Below are 23,953 nucleotides of genomic sequence, written 5' to 3' on the forward strand. Positions count from 1 at the left end.
GCTAAAGAGATGTGTCTTTAATTTAGATTTAAACCGATAGAGTGTGTCTGAACCCCGAACGTTATCAGGAAGGCTATTCCAGAGTTTGGGAGCCAAATGTGAAAAAGCTCTACCTCCTTTAGTGGACTTTGCTATCCTAGGTACTACCAAAAGTCAAGAGTTTTGCGACCTTAGGGAGCGGGTTGGATTGTAGCGTGGTAGAAGACAATTTAGATACGCAGGAGCTAAACCATTTAGGGCCTTTTAGGCAAGTAATAATATAACAAGTTGCTGTCTAATATAACACCCAGATTTTTGATTGTAGAGGACGTAACAGTGCATCCGTCTAGTTGCTAATTGTAATCCAAGGGATTCTGTGTACTGTTTTTTGGTCCAATAACAATAAGTAATATCTCTGTCTTATCTGAATTTAATAGGAGGAAATTATTGGTCATCCAATCTTTTAATTTTTTTTACACAATCTATTAGCTTAGTTTAGAAGTTTCATCTGGTCTTGTTGAGATATATAGTTAAGTATCATCAGAATAACAATGAAAACTAAGCCTGTATTTTCTAATAATATTACCAAGAGGCAACATGTATATTGAAAATAGCAGAGTACATAGGACAGATCCTTGTGGTACTCCATACTTTACTGGTGATAATTGAGATGGCTCCCCTTTAAATGAACAAAGTGGTAGCGATCAGTCAGGTAGGATCTAAACCATCTTAAAGCCTGCCCTTGAATACCAGTATAGTTTTGTAATCGATCTATGAGTATATCATGGTCTATAGTGTCGAACGCAGCACTAAGATCAAGTAATACTAGCAATGAGATGCACCCTTGGTCTGAAGCAAGAAGCAAGACATTTGTAATTTTAACAAGTGATGTTTCTGTGCTATAGTGAGGCCTGAAACCTGATTGAAATTCTTCATAGAGATAATTTTTTTGAAAGAAGGAGCACAATTGAGCAGATTTTTTCTAAAATTTTAGACATAAACGGAATATTTGAAATGGGTCTGTAATTTGCCAGTTCATTAGAATCTAGTTGTGGTTTCTTAATAAGAGGCTTAATAACCGCCAGCTTGAATGGTTTTGGGACGTGACCTAAAGATAACGAGGAGTTAATAAGTATAATAACATTGAGAAGCGGTTCTTCTGCTACAGGTAACAACTCTTTCAGTAGTTTAGTGGGCACAGGATCTAATAAACATGTTGTTGGTTTAGATGCACTGATAAGTTTATTTAGCTCTTCCTGTCCTATAGTTGTAAAGCACTGCAGTTTTTCTTTGGGTGCGATGAATGAAGCTGAAATACTAGACGCAGTAGAATCTACATTTGATATTGTATTTCTGATGTTATCTATTTTATCAGTAAAGAAATTCATGAAGTCATTACTATTAAACTGTGAGGGAATATTTAGATTGGGTGGCGTGTGTTTATTTGTTAATCTAGCCACTGTGCTAAATAAAAACCTTGGATTGTTTTGGTTATTATCTATGATTTTGCGGATATGCTCTACCCTGGCAGCTTTTAGAGCCTGTCTATAGCTGGACATACTGTTTTTCCACGCAATTCTAAAAACTTCCAAGTTAGTTTTTCTCCATTTGCGCTCAAGATTACGAGTTTCTTTCTTGAGAGAATGGGTATAACTGTTGTACCATGGCGCAGTACGTTTTTCTCTAACCTTTTTCAATTTGAGGGGGGCAACAGCTTCTAATGTATTAAAGAAGATAGTGCCCATGTTGCTAGTCATTTCGTCTAGTTCATGTGTATTTATGGGTACACAGAGCAGTTGAGATAAATCAGGCAGGTTATTTGTGAATCTGTCTTCGGTGGCTGGAACAATAGTTCTGCCCAGACGATAACGCGGAGCCATATAATTAATATCAGTAATACGCAGCATGCACGATACAAGGAAATGATCAGTAACATCATCACTTTGAGGTACGATATCTATATCGGTAAGATCAATTCCATGCGATATAATTAAATCTAGCGTATGATTAAAACGATGAGTGGGCCCGGTGACGTTTTGCTTGACTCCAAAATAATTTTTTAGGTCAATAAACGCAAGTCCTAACGCATCATTTGTATTATCAATGTGAATGTTAAAATCTCCGACAATTAGCACTTCATCAACATTAACTAATAGATCTGAGAGGAAATCTGCAAATTCTTTTAGGAAATCTGTATATGGCCCTGGCGGTCTATACACCGTCTCCTGAGGACAGTAGATTGTCAGAGCATCACCCCAGCTTTCTGGAAGTTGTTGGTGATTTTACAGACGCGTCTTTTAGGGATCATTTTCACAGCTTTTATGATTTGTCTGTGATCAACTACTGCTGTTTTCTCAGCCGATCAGGTAATTGTTGGTTGCTGGTGTCGCTGGTGGTTTCCAAACTCTTGATTTCTCCATGCCCTTGGTTTTTGCTATAACTCTAATTGACTTCCTCTTTTCTTTTAGCATCCAAATTGCTTCCTTTTCTCTCAAAGTCAGCTCCCTCATCTTCTTCCTGGTTTGTGTGTGTCATCATCGAATGCAAGATTCAGAATACAGAAGTAATGGATGTAACTAATACAACACATTCCCTGCTTTTAATATCTGAAGAATTAATGCAACAGGACAGCTGATCACTTAGAAAGACCTGTGAGGCAACTGTTCCAATACTTATGCTCACATCAGATAGAGGGATGAAACTCTAAAAGTGCTGAACTTCTTAGGTGGTAAAACATCTGTTTTGAATCACCCAATAATAAAATGTGACATTCTGTAGTTTTGTCTCATATTCATTTTTTAATCATATTTGTAAATGTCTTGGCTCCACAGCCAACAGAGCAATTTTGTCTTTACTATTTCAATACTTTTGGAGGGCACTGTATGTGGACCGTACACAGATCTTTAGGACCTCAGAGCAACACCAAACTTGTTTGCTAGGCTTTATAGCCTCCATGTAGAGCCAGTGTCCTCTCGTGTACTCGCCTCAAGTAGCCAGTAAAACCAGAGGAACTGCTCGGTGTCTCGCTTGCTGCACCATTCCCCTCTACGGGCTGGATCTGTGTGCTTATTCTGCTCTTTAAGTTCAGTTCCCCACAAGGTGAACCCTGTGGAGTTCCTCCATCACCCTTGGCAGCCGGACAAGGCGGAACGTCCGGGACCAGGCCTAACACTTGTAAGTATGCCTGTTGGTTGACACCTGTGCTAGGCTAGGTGTCCATATGTTGTGATCCCCATGGTTTATCCCGTGTATTCTTCCACGGTACGGTTCCACTCTTGGTGAGCCCGTGTCTTTCCCTTGGCAGAATCCGCTCTGCCGTCCCTGCTGATGTTGCCTCCCTCCTAATTGGGCCGGAGCCACCTCAGAGATATTCCATATCTTGTACTGCCCTTAATGCCCAGTCCATATGTGTAATCTTCACACAATACCTCCCTGCAGGTAGAATGTGGATTCTTACTGTATGGGTCTAGTGGAACAACAGTAATAGACTCTCTCCACGTAAGTGTTTCGAACCGCGGTCTCCGGCGTGGGAGGCCGGCACTCTAACAAGGAGGCTCAAGACCACAGTCCCTAGCATGAATCGCTAGAGCGCCTCTTGAGATCAGGGGAGTGACGTTTACACACAACAGCTCTTACTGGCCTACGACAGTTACATAAGCCCTGTCCTATCTTGCGCCTGCTGCCTACTCATGCTCGTGCCATGACGAGGAGCAGCTGGATGCAATTATCGCATGCCAATGTGCATTGGCTCGTTTAGTTTACACTCAAAGATGACCGGGCTCTCAGACGAGATCCCAATTCGTCAGTAACCGATGTGACGTCTTCGTTCCCTCCTTCGGGGAACGAGGGTTACAAACGTAACCAAGACGTTCTTTTGAACAGAAATATTAAGCAGCACTGCGTCCAAAAATTGTGTTACAGACTTTTCATTAAGACCCTAAAGAATCATATCAACTTGTAGAAAATGGGCATCCGATGACCCCTTGAAGTGTCAAAAATGGTGTAAATTCAGAGAGAAATGTTACATTTTTAAATATATATTGAAAACAGCATTTTTAATACTTTTCAAAAATTCCAATATTTGTAATTCCACAATATTACAGTTTTTGCTGTAATTTTAATTAAACCAATGCAGCCTTGGTGAGCATAAGACAATTCTTTTAAATCAAATATATATATATATATATATATAACCTAACCCTATCTATATATATATATATATAAATCTTACCAAACCAAAACTTGGGCTCAGTTATGTTACCTGTTTTACATAAAGGGTAAAAATAGCTTGCAAAACAACTTTCTTTAAATCCTTCCCAAATATAAATTGAATTCAAACTCAACAATACATTTGTTTATTCATTTTATTGTTTGATATCATTAGGAAAAAGCACAGAGTAGGGGGCCTTGACAGCGTGCAGCATTGAATCCTGTTGGTGTACAGAGCTGATAGGCCAGAATAATCATACTGTACAGCTTATAGCCTTTGCACGCTCAAAGCGCTTCTCACGAGACACGTTGATGTGCCTTAAGCAATCGTCAAGTCTATTTGACACTGATGTAAAAAGCATTCTTTTACAACTTGGCCTAGCTTTGGCTTTCGTTAAGACAGAAAAACAAACCGTGGATATCAATCCATTGAAAAGCAGCTTGTTGCATTAAATGCTAATATTATACTTGTAGTTTTACATACTGCATTACCTTATTAAAGAGGTAAGTAAATGATGCTTATAGCAAATAATACTTTAGGGGGGGGGGGGGCTTTTGAAGCATTTTAGAGCCCTCACACTAGTCAGGGTCAGTATAGCTTAAGTAGCTGGATACAAAGAGCTTACAATCGTTGTGTATACAAAAACAGAGCCATGATAATCTGAATATTACTTCCAGATCATATCTGAAAAAAAAGTGAAAAACATTATGTACACAATCCTGTAATGCTTGAGATAGGGCACATTTCTACCCAGTGAACCATTATTGTGTGAAACACTGATTTCTATGATGGTGAAAACTTCTCATTTAATTGCCAAGTTTAGTTCTACCTGAGTTGGCATATCTATTAGGGGTGTATCTATCCAATCTCGTCCTTTAACTATTGCATATGACAATAAGAGACTGTTAAGCTCTTAAAATTCACAGACTCCAAACTGGGTTCAGTGCACCCGTTCTGTCAAATTAAACACCTGTCCTGCAGGTTTCTCTAGACTGCTCGCTTGAGATAATAACAGGTGAAACTGTTGTATATGAGAACACTGAGAAATGAAAGCAAACAGCTTTAACAGAATGAGAAAGTTACTACTTTGCACCTTACGCATCTTTCCCTCTTGCGGGAAGCGTTAAGACTGTCTTGGAATGCATGATATACTGTATAGAGTAAATATTGCCGTTACTACAAGCGTGATTACTGTAAATACATAAGAGTGGCCTCCCTACCACTAGAGGCACCAGAGAATTTAGAGTGTCAGGCTTGGCTGAGAACAACCATGTCAAGCCACTTTGGAAAAAAAATATGACTCGGCTCATTGGTTAATCGTCATCAGTAGCCTCCCTTTTTGACTCATGTAATTTCCGTTCCATGAGTTGAGAGGTCGGGCTTGGAGGAGACACCACTTCCACAGGAGGTAGCATGGCACCTTTTGGCTCAATGTCTTTTCTCTGAGAGAGCTCCTCCTGGATACAAACACATCACGTTCAAGTGAACAATCCTGACCACAAAAGCAGTCCAAGTGGTGCATTAACAACAACAACCTCTAACCTGCTCAGAGAACCGCTGACTCATGACTTGATCTCCAAACTCCTGAGTCTCGACCTCTTCACTGTTGGATTGGCAGCTGGGGCTGGGCACCTCTATCCCATGGCTCTCCAGTATGGCAGCCTCTGAGCAAAAGAGACAGAGAGTGTATTAAAGATGATAACAATGACAGTTCAAAAGTTCATATGTAGCAATCAGACTGCAAAGTCTAATATCAGAGGGCCAAAGAAAAAAGTCAATGATTAACGCGCCCCCAAAACAACATCATCTAATTACCTTTAGACAAGTCACATGATTATAAGCTAATATACACTGTTCAAAAGTTTGGGGTCAGTAAGATTTTTTAAACAAATTAATACTTTTAATACTTTAATTCATTAAATTAAAAGACATTTATATAATAGAATTATAACATTTCAATTACAAATACATACTGTTCTTTTGAACTTACTATTCATGAAAGAACCCTAAAATAATGCATGACAGTTTACACAAAAAATATCAAGCAGCTGTTTTCAACATTGCAAATAATAAGAAATGTTTCTTGAGCAGTAAATCAGCATATTAAATTGATTTATGAAGCATCATGTGACACTGAAGAATGAAGTAATGGCTGCTGAAAATTCAGCATTGCTATCACATGAATATTTAACATTTTAAAATATATTCAAATAGAAACCAGTTATTTTAAATTGTAATAATATTCCACAGTATTTTTGAGCAAATAAATGCAGACTTGATGGGCATTACTAAACATTACAAAAATCTTACAGAGACCAAACTTTTGAACAGTAGTGTATAAATAATTATTTTTAGTAGCCAGGGATCATTACTGGACGGGGGCCCACAGACAGACAGTTCTTGAATTTGTTCTTAAAATAAAACTCTTTTGGTGGCTTAATGTGAGGAATATTCCACATGGAGTACTGGAGAAAAAATGAAAACTTCAGGCTTCCTAGATAATCGTTTAATGCTTGTGTCACTTACAATCAGTGACAACCTGTCAGACCATCATTCTTGCCGTCTCACCTATGTTGGCACGTCTCTTCATCTCCTTCCTCCGATTGGCAAACCAGTTGTACACTTTGAGAGCAGTGACTCGTTCAAATTCTGAAAGTTTGCATCCTGAAACAACATTTATATAAGAAATTAATTATTTCAATCAATATGTGAAGGCATTTATACATTCAGTAAGGCAGGGGAACGTTTGCAACAAAGATGGCAACGCTACAACTAGTCTGGGTCTGAGGATATTCAGATACTGATTGCAATCACTTACCAGGTTTTTGAATGACAGCATTACAAGCATTGGCAATTTCCTCTCTTTTGGCCTCATCAGGATACTGATTCTCTATAAAGAAACTGAGAACAAACAGTGAATCAGAACAAGACTTGGGATATCATGATCATTGTTCAACCAATAGGAAACAGGAAAGGCCTTAGAACACTGTAACAAATTTAATAAAACTACTTAATGTTGATAACAGTGACATTAAGTGTAAAAATGCTTGTGAATGAAGAAAATATTCCAGTTTTATGGGTACACTGTCACCATACCGCACTACAAAAATATGGGGATTGTGCCATTAAAATTTACAATTCCTATCAACCACTGGATGGATACTGTAAAAAAAAAAAATAATATTATAAATGCACATATTGATGTGAATTCCATTTATATTATGTGCTTGTCACTCACATAAATAGTTTCCTATACGTATAGAAACAGCATGGCTGAGTGTTATCTCAAAGGAGTCATGCAAACATTCTTTTACAGATGTCACCCTGAGAAACAATTACTGTCTGAATAGTGCCAAAGACGGTAATGCTCTGTGATTTACCTCTCCATGATTGACTGGCACTCCTTTCTCCAGGTGAAGCGACTACCTCTGCGCAGTCTAAAAGGCCCAACTGCTGCCCTGTCTGCGGGGCTTGCAGCCAACCTCCAGTCAGGCTCCTCTTTCACCAGTGAACGCATGGACAATGTGGCACCTGTTGTGAACATTATCCAAAAATATGGAATATAGAACTTAAAATGCACACAAATCAAAATATGAGCAAATATGAATTCATTACACATGTAGTTAAACACAAATTAAAGGATGGTTCACCAAAAAAATAACATTTTTTGTTGTTTAATCACTCTGAAGTTGTTTCAAAACAGCATTACTGTCTTCCATGGAACACAAAAGGAGATAATTAAAGCAGATTGTCTGCTGCTCTTTTCCATAAAATGATCCCTGGGCCCCATCCACTTTCATTGCATTTGTGTTCCATGCAACAAAGAAAGTCATCCAGGTTTAGAACACCACTGGAGTGTAATTTTCTATGAAATCTAAAGAACCATTCTAAAAGATTTTAAAACCAGCCTTTCCACTACTTCCAGACGTTTGTCGCATTTCGCCCCTTAGTGGCAGTCGTAACTGGTTGTGACGCACATGTATTTCCACACACAAAAAAATGACTGCAATACGTTTGAAAGAAAAGCCTAATGGGTTTTCTAGAGCTAGTCAACTTAATTAATTTTGTAATTAGTATTTCAGATATAATTTTTTATAACTGCCCGTTTTACAAAAATAGTATTTAAAGAAAAATGTACTGTTGCAAGAATATTGTTAATTCTAATCTCACAATTTTTAATAGAATATTTTAGTAGAATCGCATATGGTCTAGCTGCAAAAGTTAAAATATTTCAACTCATCCGAAGCTCAAATCAGATCTGAAATTTCACTTATGCATACAATCAGAACTCCACGCAGCTGCCATACTACTCTCCACTGGAAATGAATGATTTCTGGTCTATTATTTTTGGAGATTGTGAAAAGGTGACTTAAGACTCAAAGAGAACAAATATTAATTTCCCAAACCAGATGTACTGAATTGAAGCTGTGTTTCCATGCTGCATGGACGTTACCTGACTGGGACTGGTGAGCAGAGTACCAGGGGAGGAGGTGCATCAGCAGTTCTCGCTGCCTATTCCAGGGAGTATCAGTCCTACTCCTGGGGACCTGAGCATGCTGGTTTTCACTCCATCTGATTCCTTTAACCCATTTGGGCAATCAGAAAACTGTGTTAACTACAGTCCCTTCGTGGGCCGAAAACTTGCTGTTAATGGTGATGTCGGGTAACAAATATTAACATAGTGCTCAATGAAAATCCTTTGAGAAAACTTAATTGAAGATAACAGTGTTAATAGACATTCAAAGTGATTAGGTTCTTGGAGCCATGCTCAATTCTCTAGTACTGTAGAGAATGTAAAAGCGTCATGCTCAGGGCTCTGTTAGTAGGGTCAGGTGTTAATTGCACCTCAGTGCAGAGGACATGAAAACCAGCATTTGACAAACCCAGGATCAGGACTGAGAGCTACAAAAGAAGGTCTAACCTTGGAGATGGAGAGCAGAAGTGGTCCTGGAGGGCTTCACATTACTTAATTAGCTCCTTTACACATCAACACGTTCTTTATATTATAAATGCGAGATGATGCGGGTGTTGGCGTTGTTATAGCCTAAAAGAGTTTAAGGCTCATTTCCGACTCACACAACCTACACTTCTTGGATGTGCCAAGAACAGCATTAACCTAAGCGCATAATTGATGGGAAATTACACAAGTTGATTGAATTTCAATTCAGTGCGGCAACATAGCATGTCCTTCCAATACAGTCCTGATTTCTTTAATGTAAAGCCCTCAGGGACCATGCAAACTATATAGGGAAGATAAGGCAGAATAGCAAATGAAGACCAAAAAAAAAATATATATATATATCAAAACTAAACATAAAACCCCTAAACATTAAACATAATTCCTGCTTAAGCAAGCCCCAAGCCCACAATTCAGGCCACTGCATTATTTTTGGCAAATCATCTCCCTGCAGAGGAATCACAACTCACCTGGGCTGTTGCGCTCCAGCAGGTACCAGCGATAGAACGCCCTGCGTTTGGAGTCGCTCATCTCCAGCCCCTGCTGCAGAAGCCACTGAGAGATGTAGCTCTGACTGATACCTGCAGAACATCATGCAGTCATAAAAAAGGAAAATAACCAGTGAAAGAAATGGCAGGAAAAGTAGAATCCAGCAACATAAAACCAAACATTCTGGAAACGCCATGCCAGGGTTATTATTGCTAACTAAAACTATTAAAAACATTTTTGTTAATCTAAATACATTTTTAAATAAAATAGAAACAATTAGAAAAAAACTGAAAAGTTTTAGCACTAAAATTGCTAAAAATAAAACTGAAGAAAAACTGAAAAAAATAAATAGTAATATAAAATACCGAAAGCACGTAAAACAACTAAAATTAAAATGAAAAATGGAAATATAAAAATAAAAAGCTAATTAAAAATACTATAAGTAATTCTAAAATAAGATTGCTTCATTTAATTGGTGTGATTTTACAAGGATATTCAAGGTCCAACCATTTCTAAAATATTGTTTAAATAAAATAGTTGAATAATAGTTCAGCATGTGATCAATGTAACATTGACTATTGACTCACTACAAAGTTAAATTTCAAACAAACATCTTGCTTTTTTCACACACACTATTATTTTTTGAAAATTTCTCGGTTACGTATGTAACCCTCGTTCCCTGAAGGAGGGAACGGAGACGTCACGTCGGTGACCGACGAATTGGGATCCCTACCAAAGGGCCACGGATACTGCCCCTTCCAGTGTCCTGTGGAAGCCTCCTGTGCCCCTATTTTTTGGCACAGGTCAGGGCTTAGCACAGAAGACCAGTTACTGTTGCTATGGCACTACCCACTCAGTAAGACTGGATAACACTGGGAAACGTACCCGTTCCACTTGGAACCGGACGCTGCGGAAGCCCACCCTTCCCGAAGGAGGTTCAGAAGTACTTACGCATATGAACTGTTTAGGTGCATATGGAAGATTAGAGGAGATTGTAGCCTCTTGGACAATGGCAGAACATCTGCCGGGGGGAAACGGGCTCTAAAGCTATACCGTGGACTTCACACACATGGGATCCAATTAGGTTTCACATATGGAACCCAGCCCTCTACCGGTTCTCACGGATTCATCGAGTGAGGGCCTGGCGTCAGACGCTCCGCCACGTCTGACTGCCGAGGGAATGGAGGAGCTCGACAGGGTCTACAGTACGGACTCTCTGGAGCAGTTTTAGCAAGCCGACCCGAAACCGGAGCCTCTCAGTGCTTCTACCCGTTTGAGGTGAGAACACAGGAGGAAACCGGTTCCACACGAAGGCTATAGAACCATGCACACGTGTTAGGGGTCGCCCAGCCCGCAGCTCTACAAATATCTGCCAGCGAGGCGCCACGAGCCAACGCCCAGGAAGATGCAACACTTCTAGTGGAGTGGGCTCTCAACCTGAACAGGCAGGACACACCCTGTGCCTGATAAGCCAGGGTGATGGCGTCCACTATCCAGTGAGCCATCCTCTGCTTAGAGACGGCATTCCCCTTCTGCCGGCCTCCGTGACAGACAAAGAACAGGTCTGAGGTCCTGAAGCTTTGCGTCCTGTCAACATAGCATCTCAATCTGCCTCCTCCGAGGGCAGCGCTTGCAGGCTCACCACCTGGTCCCTGAAGGGAGTAGTGGGAACCTTGGGCACATAGTCAGACCGGGGCCTCAGGATTACCTGGGAGTCAGCCGGCCCAAACTCTAGGCACGAACCGTCGACCGAAATGCGTGCAGGTCCCTTACCCTCTTGATGGAGGCCAATGCAAGCAGGAGCAGAGTCTTCATTGTAAGAAACTTCAGCTCAACTGTCTGCAAAGGCTCAAATGGGCCCTGCTGTAGTGCTCTGAGCACTAGAGACAGGTCCCAAGAGGGTATAGAGGGGGGCCGTGGAGGATTTAACCTTCTTGCCCCCCTAAGGAACCTGATGACCAAGTCATGCTTACCCACCGACTTCCCTTCCACGGGGTCGTGGTTGGCAGCAATCGCAGCCACATAGACTTTAAGGGTGGAGGGAGACAGCCTTCGCTCCAACCCCTGCTGCAAAAAGGACAGCACGACTCTGATCGGGCACTTCCGGGGGTCTTCTCGGTGAGAAGAACACCACTCGACTAACAGGTTCCACTTCCTTCCGAAGTGATGGTGTCAACTACCTCTTGGGGTAGGTCACCTAGAACCTCCGCCACAAGGTGCCCCGTCTCTGAGTCAGTAGATACTTCCTCAGAGGAATCGGCCAAGGAGGGGCTGTCACGAGGAGCATCAGTTCTGGGAACCAAGTCCGAATGGGCCAGTACGGTGCCACGAGCAGGACCTGCTCCTTGTCCTCCCTGATCTTGCACAGGGTGATCTTGTCTGTGCGAGAAGGCTCCCTGGGTGGAGCGCATACTTGCGAAGGCCCCGCGGCCAGCTGTGTGCCAGTAAGTCCGTGCCCAGTGTTCCCTCGGTCAGGGAGTAAAACAACTGGCAATGAGAGGTCTCTAGAGACGCAAACAGGTCTACCTGAGCGGGTCCGAAACGTCTCCAAATCAGCTGGACCATCTGGGGATGGAGTCTCCACTCTCCGGGGAGCGCAGCTCATGACAGCTCGTCGGCTGCCCGGTTGAGCAAGCCCGGAATGTGAATGGCACGAAGCGACCTCAGATGCTTCTGACTCCAGAGGAGGAGGTGGCGGGCGAGTCGCGACATGAGACGGGAGCGTAGACCACCTTGTCGGTTGATGTACGCAACGGTCACAGTGTTGTCCGTGCGGACCAGTACGTGCTTGCCTCGTAAGCGCCTCCTGAGACGGAACAAGGCCAGGCGTACTGCTAGCAACTCTAGGCACTTTATGTGCCAGCGCAGTTGGGGGCCCGTCCAAACCCCCAACACTGCAAGCCCGTTGAGACTGAGCCAGCATAAGCCAGTCGTCGAGGTAGTTGAGAATGTGAACGCCGTTCTCTCATGGGAACAAGGGCTGCTTCCGCCACTTTTGTGAAGACACGGGGTGACAGGGACAGCCCGAAGGGCAGGACCTTGTACTGATATGCCCGTCCTTCAAACACAAATTGCAGGAATGGCCTGTGGCGTGGAAGGATCGACACATGGAACTACGCGTCCTTCAGGTCGATCGCTGCAAACCAATCTCGGGGAAGGATGCACCCGAAGATGCATTTCTGTGTGAGCATCTTGAACGGAAGCTTGTGAACAAGGTTCAAGACGCGCAGATCCAAGATTGGTCGTAACCCACCGCTTTTCTTGGGCACAATGAAGTAAGGGTCGTAAACCCTGTCTTCATATCGGCTGGAGGGACCGGCTCCATCGCGTCCTTCGTCAGTAGGACAGCAACCTCTCCACCCGAGACATGAGCATCAGCTGCCTTCACTGCTGTGAGGTGGATGCCTCGTAACTTGAGAGGGTACTGAACCGCATAGCCGAGTATGATGGTCCACCGGAGCCAGCAAGACGGGCTGGGTAGCGCTGCCAGGCACCTAGACACCGTACAAGCGGACCAGCGGGACCACCAACTTACCCGTGGTGGGGCAGCAAGGTGGAACGCAGGAACACGGCCCGTGGCAGACCAAAGAGGGGTCTGAGTGTGTGGTGCATGCATTCCTGGTTCCGTGGTTTGGCAGAAGATGCGTGAGTAGGGCCTTTGATGATGCTCTCGAACCGCCCACTGCTGCCAGCTGGCGAAAGGGGAGGATGAGTGTGTTGGTCCGTCCGTGACTCTCCATGCCCTCCTGGGACCCAGAGAGACAACCGCTTCTTGTCGAGATTTTTGAAACAAAAGATTCTCCACCCGGCCATCCTCCGGGGGAGGGGGAGGTGCATCCATCACCTCCCGAAGCAGTCCTCCTTCTCTCTGGGTTGCCCGTCCCGGGGCCTCTTGCTCTTCCGCTCACCGCCAGGTTTGACGGGGGCCAGGGCGGGCGGGGCGGCCTGCCTACCTACACCCAGCTCAACGGTGCCGCTACGGATACGGTGCGGGAGTGGGGACTGACGCAGGGGGCCGCCCTCGGCGACGAGCAGGCTGGGGTGCTGCAGCCGGCGGACGGGTGGAGGCAGGACGTGTTGGATCGCCTCAGCCTGCTCCTGAGCAGCCGAGAACTGCTGGGCCATGTTCCTGACTGCGTCGCCGAAGAGGCCAGTCTGGGACACAGGGTCCTTGAGCAGCCGAACTTTGTCGGCATCCCCATGTTGACCAGACACAGCCAGGGGTGACGGCCCTGGACCACAATTGTGGACATCGCACGACCCAGAGACCGCGCAATGAACTTTGTAGCTCATAGCGCGAGGTCAGAAGCGGTAAAAAGCTCTCAGAGCTTCCGGATCGTGACCACCCTCGTGCATGTCCCTCAGGGCTTTTAGCCTGAAGAACCTGCAGTAACGCCGTAGCGTAAGGTGGAGGCAGCTTCTCCACAGGCCACATAAGCGTCGCCGGACAGACCAGACGAGTACCTACAGGCAGAGGAGGCACGGTTTGCCCTGCCGGGTGGAGACGGTATTAGGACACGACTGCATCGCAACCAACCACTCCACCGGGGGGACCCCCGTATACCCCCTAGCTGAACCACCATCGAGGGTGGTGGGGGGGGAGGAGCTAGCAGGGCAGTTTCTGGCAGTAACGTTCCACTGGTTTCGGAGCGCAAGAGGAGCGATGGTCCCTCGAGGGTTGGTTCCCTGGAGGGTTTGCCACCACTATAATCCTCAGACCACCCATACCACCACCTGAAGTAGTCCTCGTTTGTCTGCTTTAGCCAAAAAAAATAACTAGATCAAGGCAGAGGCAACAGGGCTCCGCCCCTTTATCGAGGTAATGGAGCCTGGCCCGCAACTCCAAGATGATCATCTTCCCACCATGAGAAGATGCCTCATCCACGAACGCCACCTCAGCATGCTTACTGCCCAGGCACGTGAGGCAGCGATCATGACCATCACCCGGCGCCAGGTAACGACCGCATCCAGAAACGCACGGGTGACACGTTGTCTGTAGCAAGACCCAACTCGTCTTTACAAAGACGTAACGTCGAGTTTGCCAGATGCAACGTCGTCTTTAAAAAGACGCACCCGTGAATGCTCTTTTAGGGATAAGCTCTTTTAGCATACTGAAGCGCACACGGGAGATGGTCGTCTGCAAGACAAACAGGGGGTAGTGCAACCTGATGTGTGCAATCCACTCGACACAGGAAGAACCACCGCCGCTGAAGCGCCGTACCGCCAGCACGAGAGTCTGAAGAGCATGCTCAACTCATTGAATTCACTCATCAGCAGAAGTCAGGAGCAGAACGATGTAACCGCTCGGCTCCGAAGCGAAAAGCTGAATATGCGCTGCACCTGCTGCCTACTTATACTCACGCTGTGATCAGCGGCAGCTGGATGCAATAATCGCATGCCAATGTGCATTGGCTCGTTTAGTTACACTCGAAGTGGATTGGTCTCTCTAAGCGAGATCCCAATTCGTCGGTCACCGATGTGACTCGGAGTGACCGACAGATAGGGAACTGTGAATGTCCTTGAAATAAACTGATTTTGATACTACAAGCACATCTGGACCCAATCTGTACTCTGTGTATTTAATGAGATCCAGTGCTGATATTTATTAAACTTGCAATCACAGTTTGTTTCACAGACTTCAGTGATTTTATTGTACAGATATGTTCGAATATCGATATCGGTCTAAATTTCTCTATGCACTTGTCGCACATGCACTAGTTTCACATGCTTGAGGTTTGTTCCTTCATGTCAACGTGTGGGTTAGTAAAGTTGTGGTTGGCCCAGATTTTCTCTGATAGTCTTGATGGGCAAAATTTTGGAGCACTCTTGACATGTAGGAAAATAAAAATATGAATAATATATTTCTCCTGTTCAGCACAGGAAATAATTAATACTTTATGAATGTACAGTAAATAAATATGTTTGGTGGATTTAGATGTAAAAACAATACTTTAAGTACTACATTTTCTGATGATTTGCATGATAAGAAAACTGCCTCTGTTGGCTACACTTTTTCCACTGCAAGACAGAAAGCATTCAGAGTACCTGTGACTTGTCCCACAATTGCCTGCGAGATCCTTCTGTTATTGAGAAAAGCCTTTATCTCTTCTTTTACAAGGTTGCTGTCCCTCCTACAGTCCAAACAAAGACAAGCATTTTTATTTTGTGGTAGAAGTAATACCGTGATAGAAATTTATAAGTTTGTGACAGAAAAATGCATTAAAAAATTCAATAGTTTTGATATAGCACCTAAACAAAATCTTTTCAAAATCGGAACTGTAAATTAAATAGTTAGACATATAGCTTTAATTTCATTGCAATTTTAGATTGCAAAGAATTTTAGAAAATGTATTAAAATTTTTTGTACAGTGCATTTTCTTTACAGTAAACGTTTTACACTTTCATTTAATGAAATGCTTTAATGTCAATAACCTGCTGTTTGTATTCTTTAAAAAGAGACCAATCTTTCAACTATTCATGAATTACAACCAAAATTTTAATATCTAGGATTTATTCCTAAAAATATGGTGATTGTTTTCTGGCTGTTGATTGTAAAAACCTTTGAATTTAATATTTGAATAAATTAAAACAAAAATGCTGAACTTGGCTTTTTTACAATGTTCAGATTTCCGTTCAGGAAATGAGTGCATATTTATTAGATAATGCTTCTTTTGTGTATTAATATACATGCATAGCATTTCAGAAAACTTAAATTACAAAAAAGCAACATTTTACAATTCTTAACTTAATCAACTGGAGAAGTATTGGTGATATCTTTTAGTTAATTATTCCCCTATTCACCTGTGTGTCTTGCCTTAAATGAGGAACATACTGTTTTATGTGCCATTCTCTAGAGCCAAAGCAGTAACAGAAAAAGCTACAAAAAGTATGCATTTGAACCAAATGTCCACCTGACCTGATTCAGAAAGGGCTCTTGTTCTCTGAAAATTACACTGTTGCTCAGGGACATTAACTGTCATTATCAGCTGTTATATTAATCTCTACCTCTCAGTAGACGTGAGAAGAGAAGCCCACAGAAGCAGCTCATAAAAGATACCTCATGTATTCCTCCACCTTCTCCTCCAGATCCCAGTCCTCTTCTGCCAAGTCGTAACTAAACGACCTCTGAACTGCGTTGGGTGGGTACATGGGCGGGGGCGAGGCATCATAGCTGTTGCTAGGTGATAATGCAGCATCAATAACAGGGGTTTGTGTGGTGGCTGAGGTAAGAGAGGAGGAAGAGGAGGAGGACGAGGGAGCAGCAGGGGCTGCGGAGGTAGGGGCACTGGGTGGGGCCGAGTGATTGTTGCAGCATGGGGTACGATGGTCTGGATCGAGCCTCTCTAAAGACTCAAGAGCTTGAATGATCTGAGGTTTCGTCATCCCTGACAGCCTTAAACGCTGGAGCAGGTCAATCTGTTCAATGGTATAGCGCGGCTCCACATCACAACACTCCATCCTGACATCTACGGGACAAGACAGGGCAAAAAATAAAGCCAATTATGTTGTGTTTATAATCATATTAACCTTCACTTCTTCATATGAGAAGCGTGTAATTTCTGCATCACTAGTGTAACCACAAAAAACAGCAAAAATAGCAGATTGTAGAATGACTACAATGAAAATCTATTTATTTTTTTCCATTGGAGAATTCATTTTTAACTATGAATTTCTAAGCCATTAAATACAGACATGCTATAAGCTAAAGGTTATTAATTGATTTAAACTTCTTTTTTAAAAGTTGTGTTTAACAGCAGAGTATCTAAAACCTAGATTACCCATGATTCTGCAGAGAAATCTCCACCAAGCAGGGAAAAACAAGAAAATTGTGCCAAAATAATTATTTAGCGCCTGCCCACTTCCATTAACCACATTATAATGACAGAATCAGTTTCCCCATGCTCTCAAACTTAGATATTTTTATGAATGTACATTTTGCAATAAACATAAAATACATTGCTTATGTTTTATATATATATATATATATATATATATATATACACACACACACATACTGTATACATACATAAGCAACATAAGCATAAACATAAGCATATTTATATTACTAGTTTTATGTTTCTGTATTATTTTTATATTATCATTGTCATGTGTTATGCTTCATGAGATTGTAGTTATTTCTCCCATTAAAGTAAACATTCCTGTGCCATTTTGCTTCAAAGTTTTCAATGTTGTGATTCACCTCATAGCCGGTTAAACATCTTAAACTTTTTTTAACCCCTATGAGAATAATAAAAGAAAAATAATTTCGGTATAAAGCTGCAAAAAAAAAAAAAGTGGGTGGGCACTGTTGCAATCTATTGAACAGTAAAAGTCTCCCATTGGTAAACAAAACAGATAGTCCCACCCCAACTCATGTCATTGGTTAAACCAGTATTGCTGACTGGTCAGACTGTTCCAAAATTTTAGAAACAACAACAGAGAATAATATGATAAATAAATAATATCCCTGTGTATGGTGGTGGTGATGGCGCAGTGGATAAGACACATGCCTTTGGTGTGAGAGACCCGGGTTCGAATCCACTGTGAGACACCAATGTGTCCCTGAGCAAGACACTTAACCCCTAGTTGCTCCAGAGGCGTGCGACCGCTGACATATATAGCAATTGTAAGTCGCTTTGGATAAAAGCGTCAGATAAATGTAAATGTAAATATAAATACATGTGAGATGAACTGGATTGCACAAAGCTGTTCCATAAGACTTGGAATATATAACAAAAGTCATATTGGACCCCTTTGATAATACTTTTTTTCCTCATTTTGAAGCCTGACAGCCTCAGTCCCTCTGAGGCTCGCTATTTTATATGGAAAAGAGTGAGCAGGACGTTCTTCAAAAATTCACCTTTTATGTTCCACAGAATAAATAAAGTCATACAGATTTGGAACAACACAAGGGAGAGCAAATAATGACAGTTTTTCATAGTATGATTATTACTGAACTGCAAAAGGGACGCTGAACACGACCATTTGATCTCTTATATTTCATATTGCTATCAATCTCATATCATTTCTATTTTCTAACCTTTTAGTTTTACAAATTAATTATGCTACTTTGCAAACACTGCCATTCCTTCAGGAAATGCAAATATAGTAGTATACAGTAACTTCAAATAAAATGTTTGCACATCATATTTGTTGTCCTACCTGAGATTTGAGGTGATAACCGGCCCGTTGGGAGCGGTTCGGCGCGTGGAGCCACAGCAGGAAGGCACCACTGTCGCATGGTCGAGGAGTCACCCGCAGGGGACAAGGGGGGCTGTCAAAACATCACAATTACTGCTAACAGCCAGTCAGCATGTGTCAGTTAGTCATGCTAGAGTAACGATACAAACAACTCGGCTACGGTCTGCTTTAATAACCACCTCAAATAACAGCTAACGCACGTCTTTAATCATGACTTTTTTTGTGTCATGCTCGCGCTAACTGGCTAGCCCCAGCGGGCACGCGCTGCTGTGCAACTGCATGCAAGAATGCTTTATTTTCGCCTTTGTTTTCACACTTGCAGCTGAACCCAGTGACTTGGGGACGGCTTTTACTTTCGGCAGACAACGCGGAAAGTCACGTAGTGCAATAAAAAGTCACTGCTGTAATTTTTTAAACAGATTCGCCTCTCGCTATGTCACTTATGACTGCGGGTGTGAGATGCCTTCATAGTAGCACAGCTTTGATGCACAGAGCGCTAGAGTAACTGTATTGCCGCTAGCGTGAAAAGCTATATGCCCTACACGCAGTTATCCGCCTTACCTCCCCGCGCTACCGTCAAACTGCAGCCGGAGTTGGAGATGGTGCGGTCGGTGCACACCCTGGGTTATATCCCGGCCCTCCCGTGCGCTCACTTGTACGCCGAAGCGCTTCAACTAGCTAATGAAGGTGATCCGAAGAGGGTCACATTGTCTTGGGATGCCGCAGCATGATATTACTGGATATATGGAAGTCAACAATTGACCTCTCACCCGCAGCGACAGTCCCATGTGGATGCAGGAAGTGGTTGCCAGAAGACACTTCCATTCGTTTACTATCTTTAATGACATGTAAAAAGATTTTGAAAGTCCATATGAGTACATTTTTGGGAGTAGTTGTGAAATATGAAATGTGTATTTACTTTTTGTCAAGTTTGTTTACATCTGTCTGATTTGGCAGGACTGCTATTCTGTACAGATTTAGGTTTTCCTTTTTTCATACAGCAATAGGAATGTTTACAATGCATCAATAATGAGTTGCTTGCACTGAGAATATGAGGTTTAAACTAATGACCACAAATAAATCGTTGTTATATTAATACTATATCATTTCATTGCAATGTGCAGTCATGTGCAGGTCTGAAAAACAAAAGCATTAATCATGACAGACTAAACAATGAAATCTTCTTTACTATGTATTTTACTATATAATGTGCAGTTTACTCTTTAATTGTATTCAATAAAATAATACACTCATATTAATGTTTGTATCTAAATAAAAAAAAAATTAAGACTAAAATTATACATACATTTTCCTCTTTCATTAGTAATTTTTTTCTATCAGTTTTGTTTCACTCTAAAACAGTTCATCCTGTCTTATAAAAAATACAGAACACACACAAGTACAAAGCAATAGCTTTCTATTGTTATATTATAGTAATAATCAAGTTATAATAAGAGCCTAAACAACTAATAAATGTTGTAACAAATTATGTTATGTTGGTATTATTTGTTTTGTACAGTAGTAATAATCAAGTTATAATGGATAAGTGCCCGAGTTTGATCATTTCTGACCAATGATTAAACAAGTTTAAACAGAACTTCCATTCACAATAATCCACAACAGAGTTCTTGGTCCTCAAAAAATTACATACTTTTCTGGAGGGTCAGGTCACCTGTCAGTGTTGTTCATTTTCATTGTCTGAATGAGAAATGCTGTCCTCAGGAGACCTGGCCTATAGAGAAACCCATCTTAACAGCATTCGTGGTGATCACCAGCCTGGTGCACATCCTGCTGTGGCTGCCCCTCTGTGAGATCTCATTACGAAAGGTTGATATGAGCGTGCCAGCTCGCACAGACATAAGCGGATGATCCATCTAGCAACTCTGGCCTGCAAAGACAATCTAGATAATATCCAGGAGACAATATTATTATAGTCTGCTGACCATCCTCCCTCAGACTTTATTAGTGCTGCTGGCTATTCCTTGAACTGGACTTCCTCCCTTCCCCAAATTAATATGCTTTGTTTGAGATGAATGCTTGTTGTGCATGATCCAAAGACAAAACCATTCTGGTCCTGATCAAAACTCAATTTATGACTACAATGCTGTGTTATTTAGTCTAAAACAAAATGTGCCATAATACAGTATCATATATCAGTACAAATGCAAAAAGTACATCATGATATATTTATTGTACGGTTTCAGTATAACACACTGCAGATTGTACTGTACTGTAAACTCATGATGAATACCAGTCAGTAACAGTTTTGAATTATGTGCATGTTAAATCCATCAAAATATTAAATAACCAATAATAGCAATATTTAGATTTTAAATAAAAAATTATTTTCTAGAAAAAATATTTGTAGACATTCTGATCTAATGTATTTAATACATTTGTGTACTTGGTAATGATGCTTGTGCCTCGTGGACAGAGAACCGCTGTACCGCTTCTAATGCACAGAGGGCGCTAAACTCTACGACACAGGACAGAAACATAAAGATCTGTAAAATGTGACTCATTCTACTCATTCTGTTTTACAAGACAGGGGTTGAGGTGCTCTTCCTTTACTTGCTTCGTAGGCCTGTGATGTATTTGTCATACTTTATATATGGCCCGCATTCAAAATAAAATTAAAATTATTCAAAATAATTTATTTGCCATTTTATGTCGTCATGTCCTTTACACATGAAGAAATTATTTTTGTTACACTTAACAGATTATAATGAATTCAGCTGTTACTAAAAGTTGTCACTCTGGACTGCAGGCAGGCCAATTCAGCACCCAGACTCTTCTACTATGAAGCCATGCTGTTGTAATAGCTGCAGTATGTGGTTTTGCATTGTCCTGCTGAAATACACATCATCTGGAGGGGAGCATATGTTGCTCTAAAACCTTGATATACCTTTCAGCATTCATAGTGCCTTCCAAAACATGCAAGCTGCCCATACCGTATGCACTTATGCACCCCCATACCATCAGATATGCTGGCTTTTGAACTGAACGCTGATGACACGCTCCACTCTAAAAAATGTTGGGTTAAATACAACCCAGCACTGGATAAAATATGGACGAACCCAGCGATTGGGTTGTTTAGACCCAGCGGTTGGGTTACTGTCCAGAAGGTTGGGTTAAACATTTAACCCAACTATTTGTTGAAAACAACCCAGCATGTGTTCTGTCCAATATTTACCCAGCATAGGGTTGTATTTAAGCCAGCATTTTTTTAGAGTGTGGAAGGTCTCCCTCCTCTTTAGCCCGGAGGACACGGCGTCCGTGATTTCCAACAAGAATGTCAAATTTGGACTCGTCTGACCATAGAACACTTGTCCACTTTGAAACAGTCCATTTTAAATTAGCCTTGGCCCACAGGACACGACATTGCTTCTGGACCATGTTCACATTTGGCTACCTTTTTGTATGATAGAGCTTTAGTTGGCATCTGCAGATGGTACGGCGGATTGTGTTTACTGACAGTGGTTTCTGCAAGTATTCCTGGGCCCATTTAGTAATGTCAATGATAGAAGGGCCTTGTGCCTTACGTACAGAGATTTCTCCAGTATATCTGAATCATCTTTTGATGATGTTATGCACTTTAGATGATGAGATTGGTAAAGCCTTTGCAATTTGACGTTGAGTAATGTTGTTTTTAAAGTATTCCACAATCTTTTTACACACTCTTTCACAGATTGGAGAGCCTCTGCCCATCTTTACTTCTGAGAGACTCTGCCTCTCTAAGACATCCCTTTTATAGCTAATCATGTTACAGACCTAATGTCAGTTAACTTAATTAGTTGCTAGATGTTCTCCCAGCTGAATCTTTTCAAAATTTCTTGCTTTTTCAGCCCTAGGACAAAGCTTTGTTGCCTCCGTGCCAACTTTTTTGAGACCTGCAGCAGGCATCAAATTTGAAATGAGCTCATAGTGGATAAAAGTGTAAAATTTCTCAGTTTAAACATTTGTTATGTTTCCTATGTTCTATTGTGAATAAAAAAATGTCTCAAGTGATTTGAAAGACTTTTAGTTATATATATACAGGTCCTTTTCAAAAAATTAGCATATTGTGATAAAGTTCATTATCTTCTGTAATGTACTGATAAACATTAGACTTTCATATATTTTAGATTCATTACAACACAACTGAAGTAGTTCAAGCCTTTTATTGTTTTAATATTGATGATTTTGGCATACAGCTCATGAAAACCCAAATTTCCTATCTCAAAAAATTTGCATATTTCATCCGACCAATAAAAGAAAAGTGTTTTTAATACAAAAAAAAGTCAACCTTCAAATAATTATGTTCAGTTATGCACTCAATACTTGGTCGGGAATCCTTTTGCAGAAATGACTGCTTCAATGCGGCGTGGCATGGAGGCAATCAGCCTGTGGCACTGCTGAGGTGTTATGGAGGCCCAGGATGCTTCGATAGCGGCCTTAAGCTCATCCAGAGTGTTGGGTCTTGCGTCTCTCAACTTTCTCTTCACAATATCCCACAGATTCTCTATGGGGTTCAGGTCAGGAGAGTTGGCAGGCCAATTGAGCACAGTAATACCATGGTCAGTAAACCATTTACCAGTGGTTTTGGCACTGTGAGCAGGTGCCAGGTCGTGCTGAAAAATGAAATTTTCATCTCCATAAAGCTTTTCAGCAGATGGAAGCATGAAGTGCTCCAAAATCTCCTGATAGCTAGCTGCATTGACCCTGCCCTTGATAAAACACAGTGGACCAACACCAGCAGCTGACATGGCACCCCAGACCATCACTGACTGTGGGTACTTGACACTGGACTTCAGGCATTTTGGCATTTCCCTCTCCCCAGTCTTCCTCCAGACTCTGGCACCTTGATTTCCGAATGACATGCAAAATTTGCTTTCATCCGAAAAAAGTACTTTGGACCACTGAGCAACAGTCCAGTGCTGCTTCTCTGTTCAAAAGTGGCTTGACCTGGGGAATGCGGCACCTGTAGCCCATTTCCTGCACACGCCTGTACACGGTGGCTCTGGATGTTTCTACTCCAGACTCAGTCCACTGCTTCCGCAGGTCCCCCAAGGTCTGGAATCGGTCCTTCTCCACAATCTTCCTCAGGGTCCGGTCACCTCTTCTCGTTGTGCTGCGTT

General features: G+C 42.0%; 1 protein-coding gene across 2 annotated transcripts; it reads right to left on the bottom strand.

The window, feature by feature from the left end:
* Positions 1-4,324: 4,324 nt before the first annotated feature.
* Positions 4,325-19,658, bottom strand: LOC306885708 (homeobox-containing protein 1-like). 2 transcript variants are annotated; one of them, XM_079442426.1, is made up of 11 exons: positions 19,398-19,658; positions 18,798-18,909; positions 16,693-17,101; positions 15,681-15,766; positions 9,617-9,727; positions 8,643-8,768; positions 7,570-7,720; positions 7,008-7,090; positions 6,758-6,853; positions 5,732-5,853; positions 4,325-5,646 (listed from the first exon to the last, which is right to left on the bottom strand). In XM_079442426.1, exons 2-11 carry the CDS (start codon positions 18,874-18,876, stop codon positions 5,503-5,505), a joined length of 1,407 nt encoding a protein of 468 aa, XP_079298552.1. In that variant the 5' UTR covers positions 18,877-18,909; positions 19,398-19,658; the 3' UTR covers positions 4,325-5,502. The 2 variants fall into 2 exon arrangements, with proteins under 2 accessions (XP_079298552.1, XP_079298553.1); XM_079442427.1 differs by lacking the exon at positions 8,643-8,768 and having other exon boundaries at positions 4,327-5,646.
* Positions 19,659-23,953: the final 4,295 nt, after the last annotated feature.

This window comes from Barbus barbus (genome assembly GCF_936440315.1).
Source record: "Barbus barbus genome assembly, chromosome: 19".
In the NCBI taxonomy this organism is placed as follows: domain Eukaryota; kingdom Metazoa; phylum Chordata; class Actinopteri; order Cypriniformes; family Cyprinidae; genus Barbus; species Barbus barbus.

Coding starts and splice junctions, on each gene's coding strand:
- LOC306885708 (XM_079442426.1), bottom strand. CDS start 18,876: ATGCGACAGTGGTGCCTTCCTGCTGTGGCTCCACGCGCCGAACCGCTC. Junction 17,102..18,797: donor GTTATCACCTCAAATCTCAG/GTAGGACAACAA, acceptor CTTGTCCCGTAG/ATGTCAGGATGGAGTGTTGT. Junction 9,728..15,680: donor AATTGTGGGACAAGTCACAG/GTACTCTGAATG, acceptor GATGTTCTGCAG/GTATCAGTCAGAGCTACATC.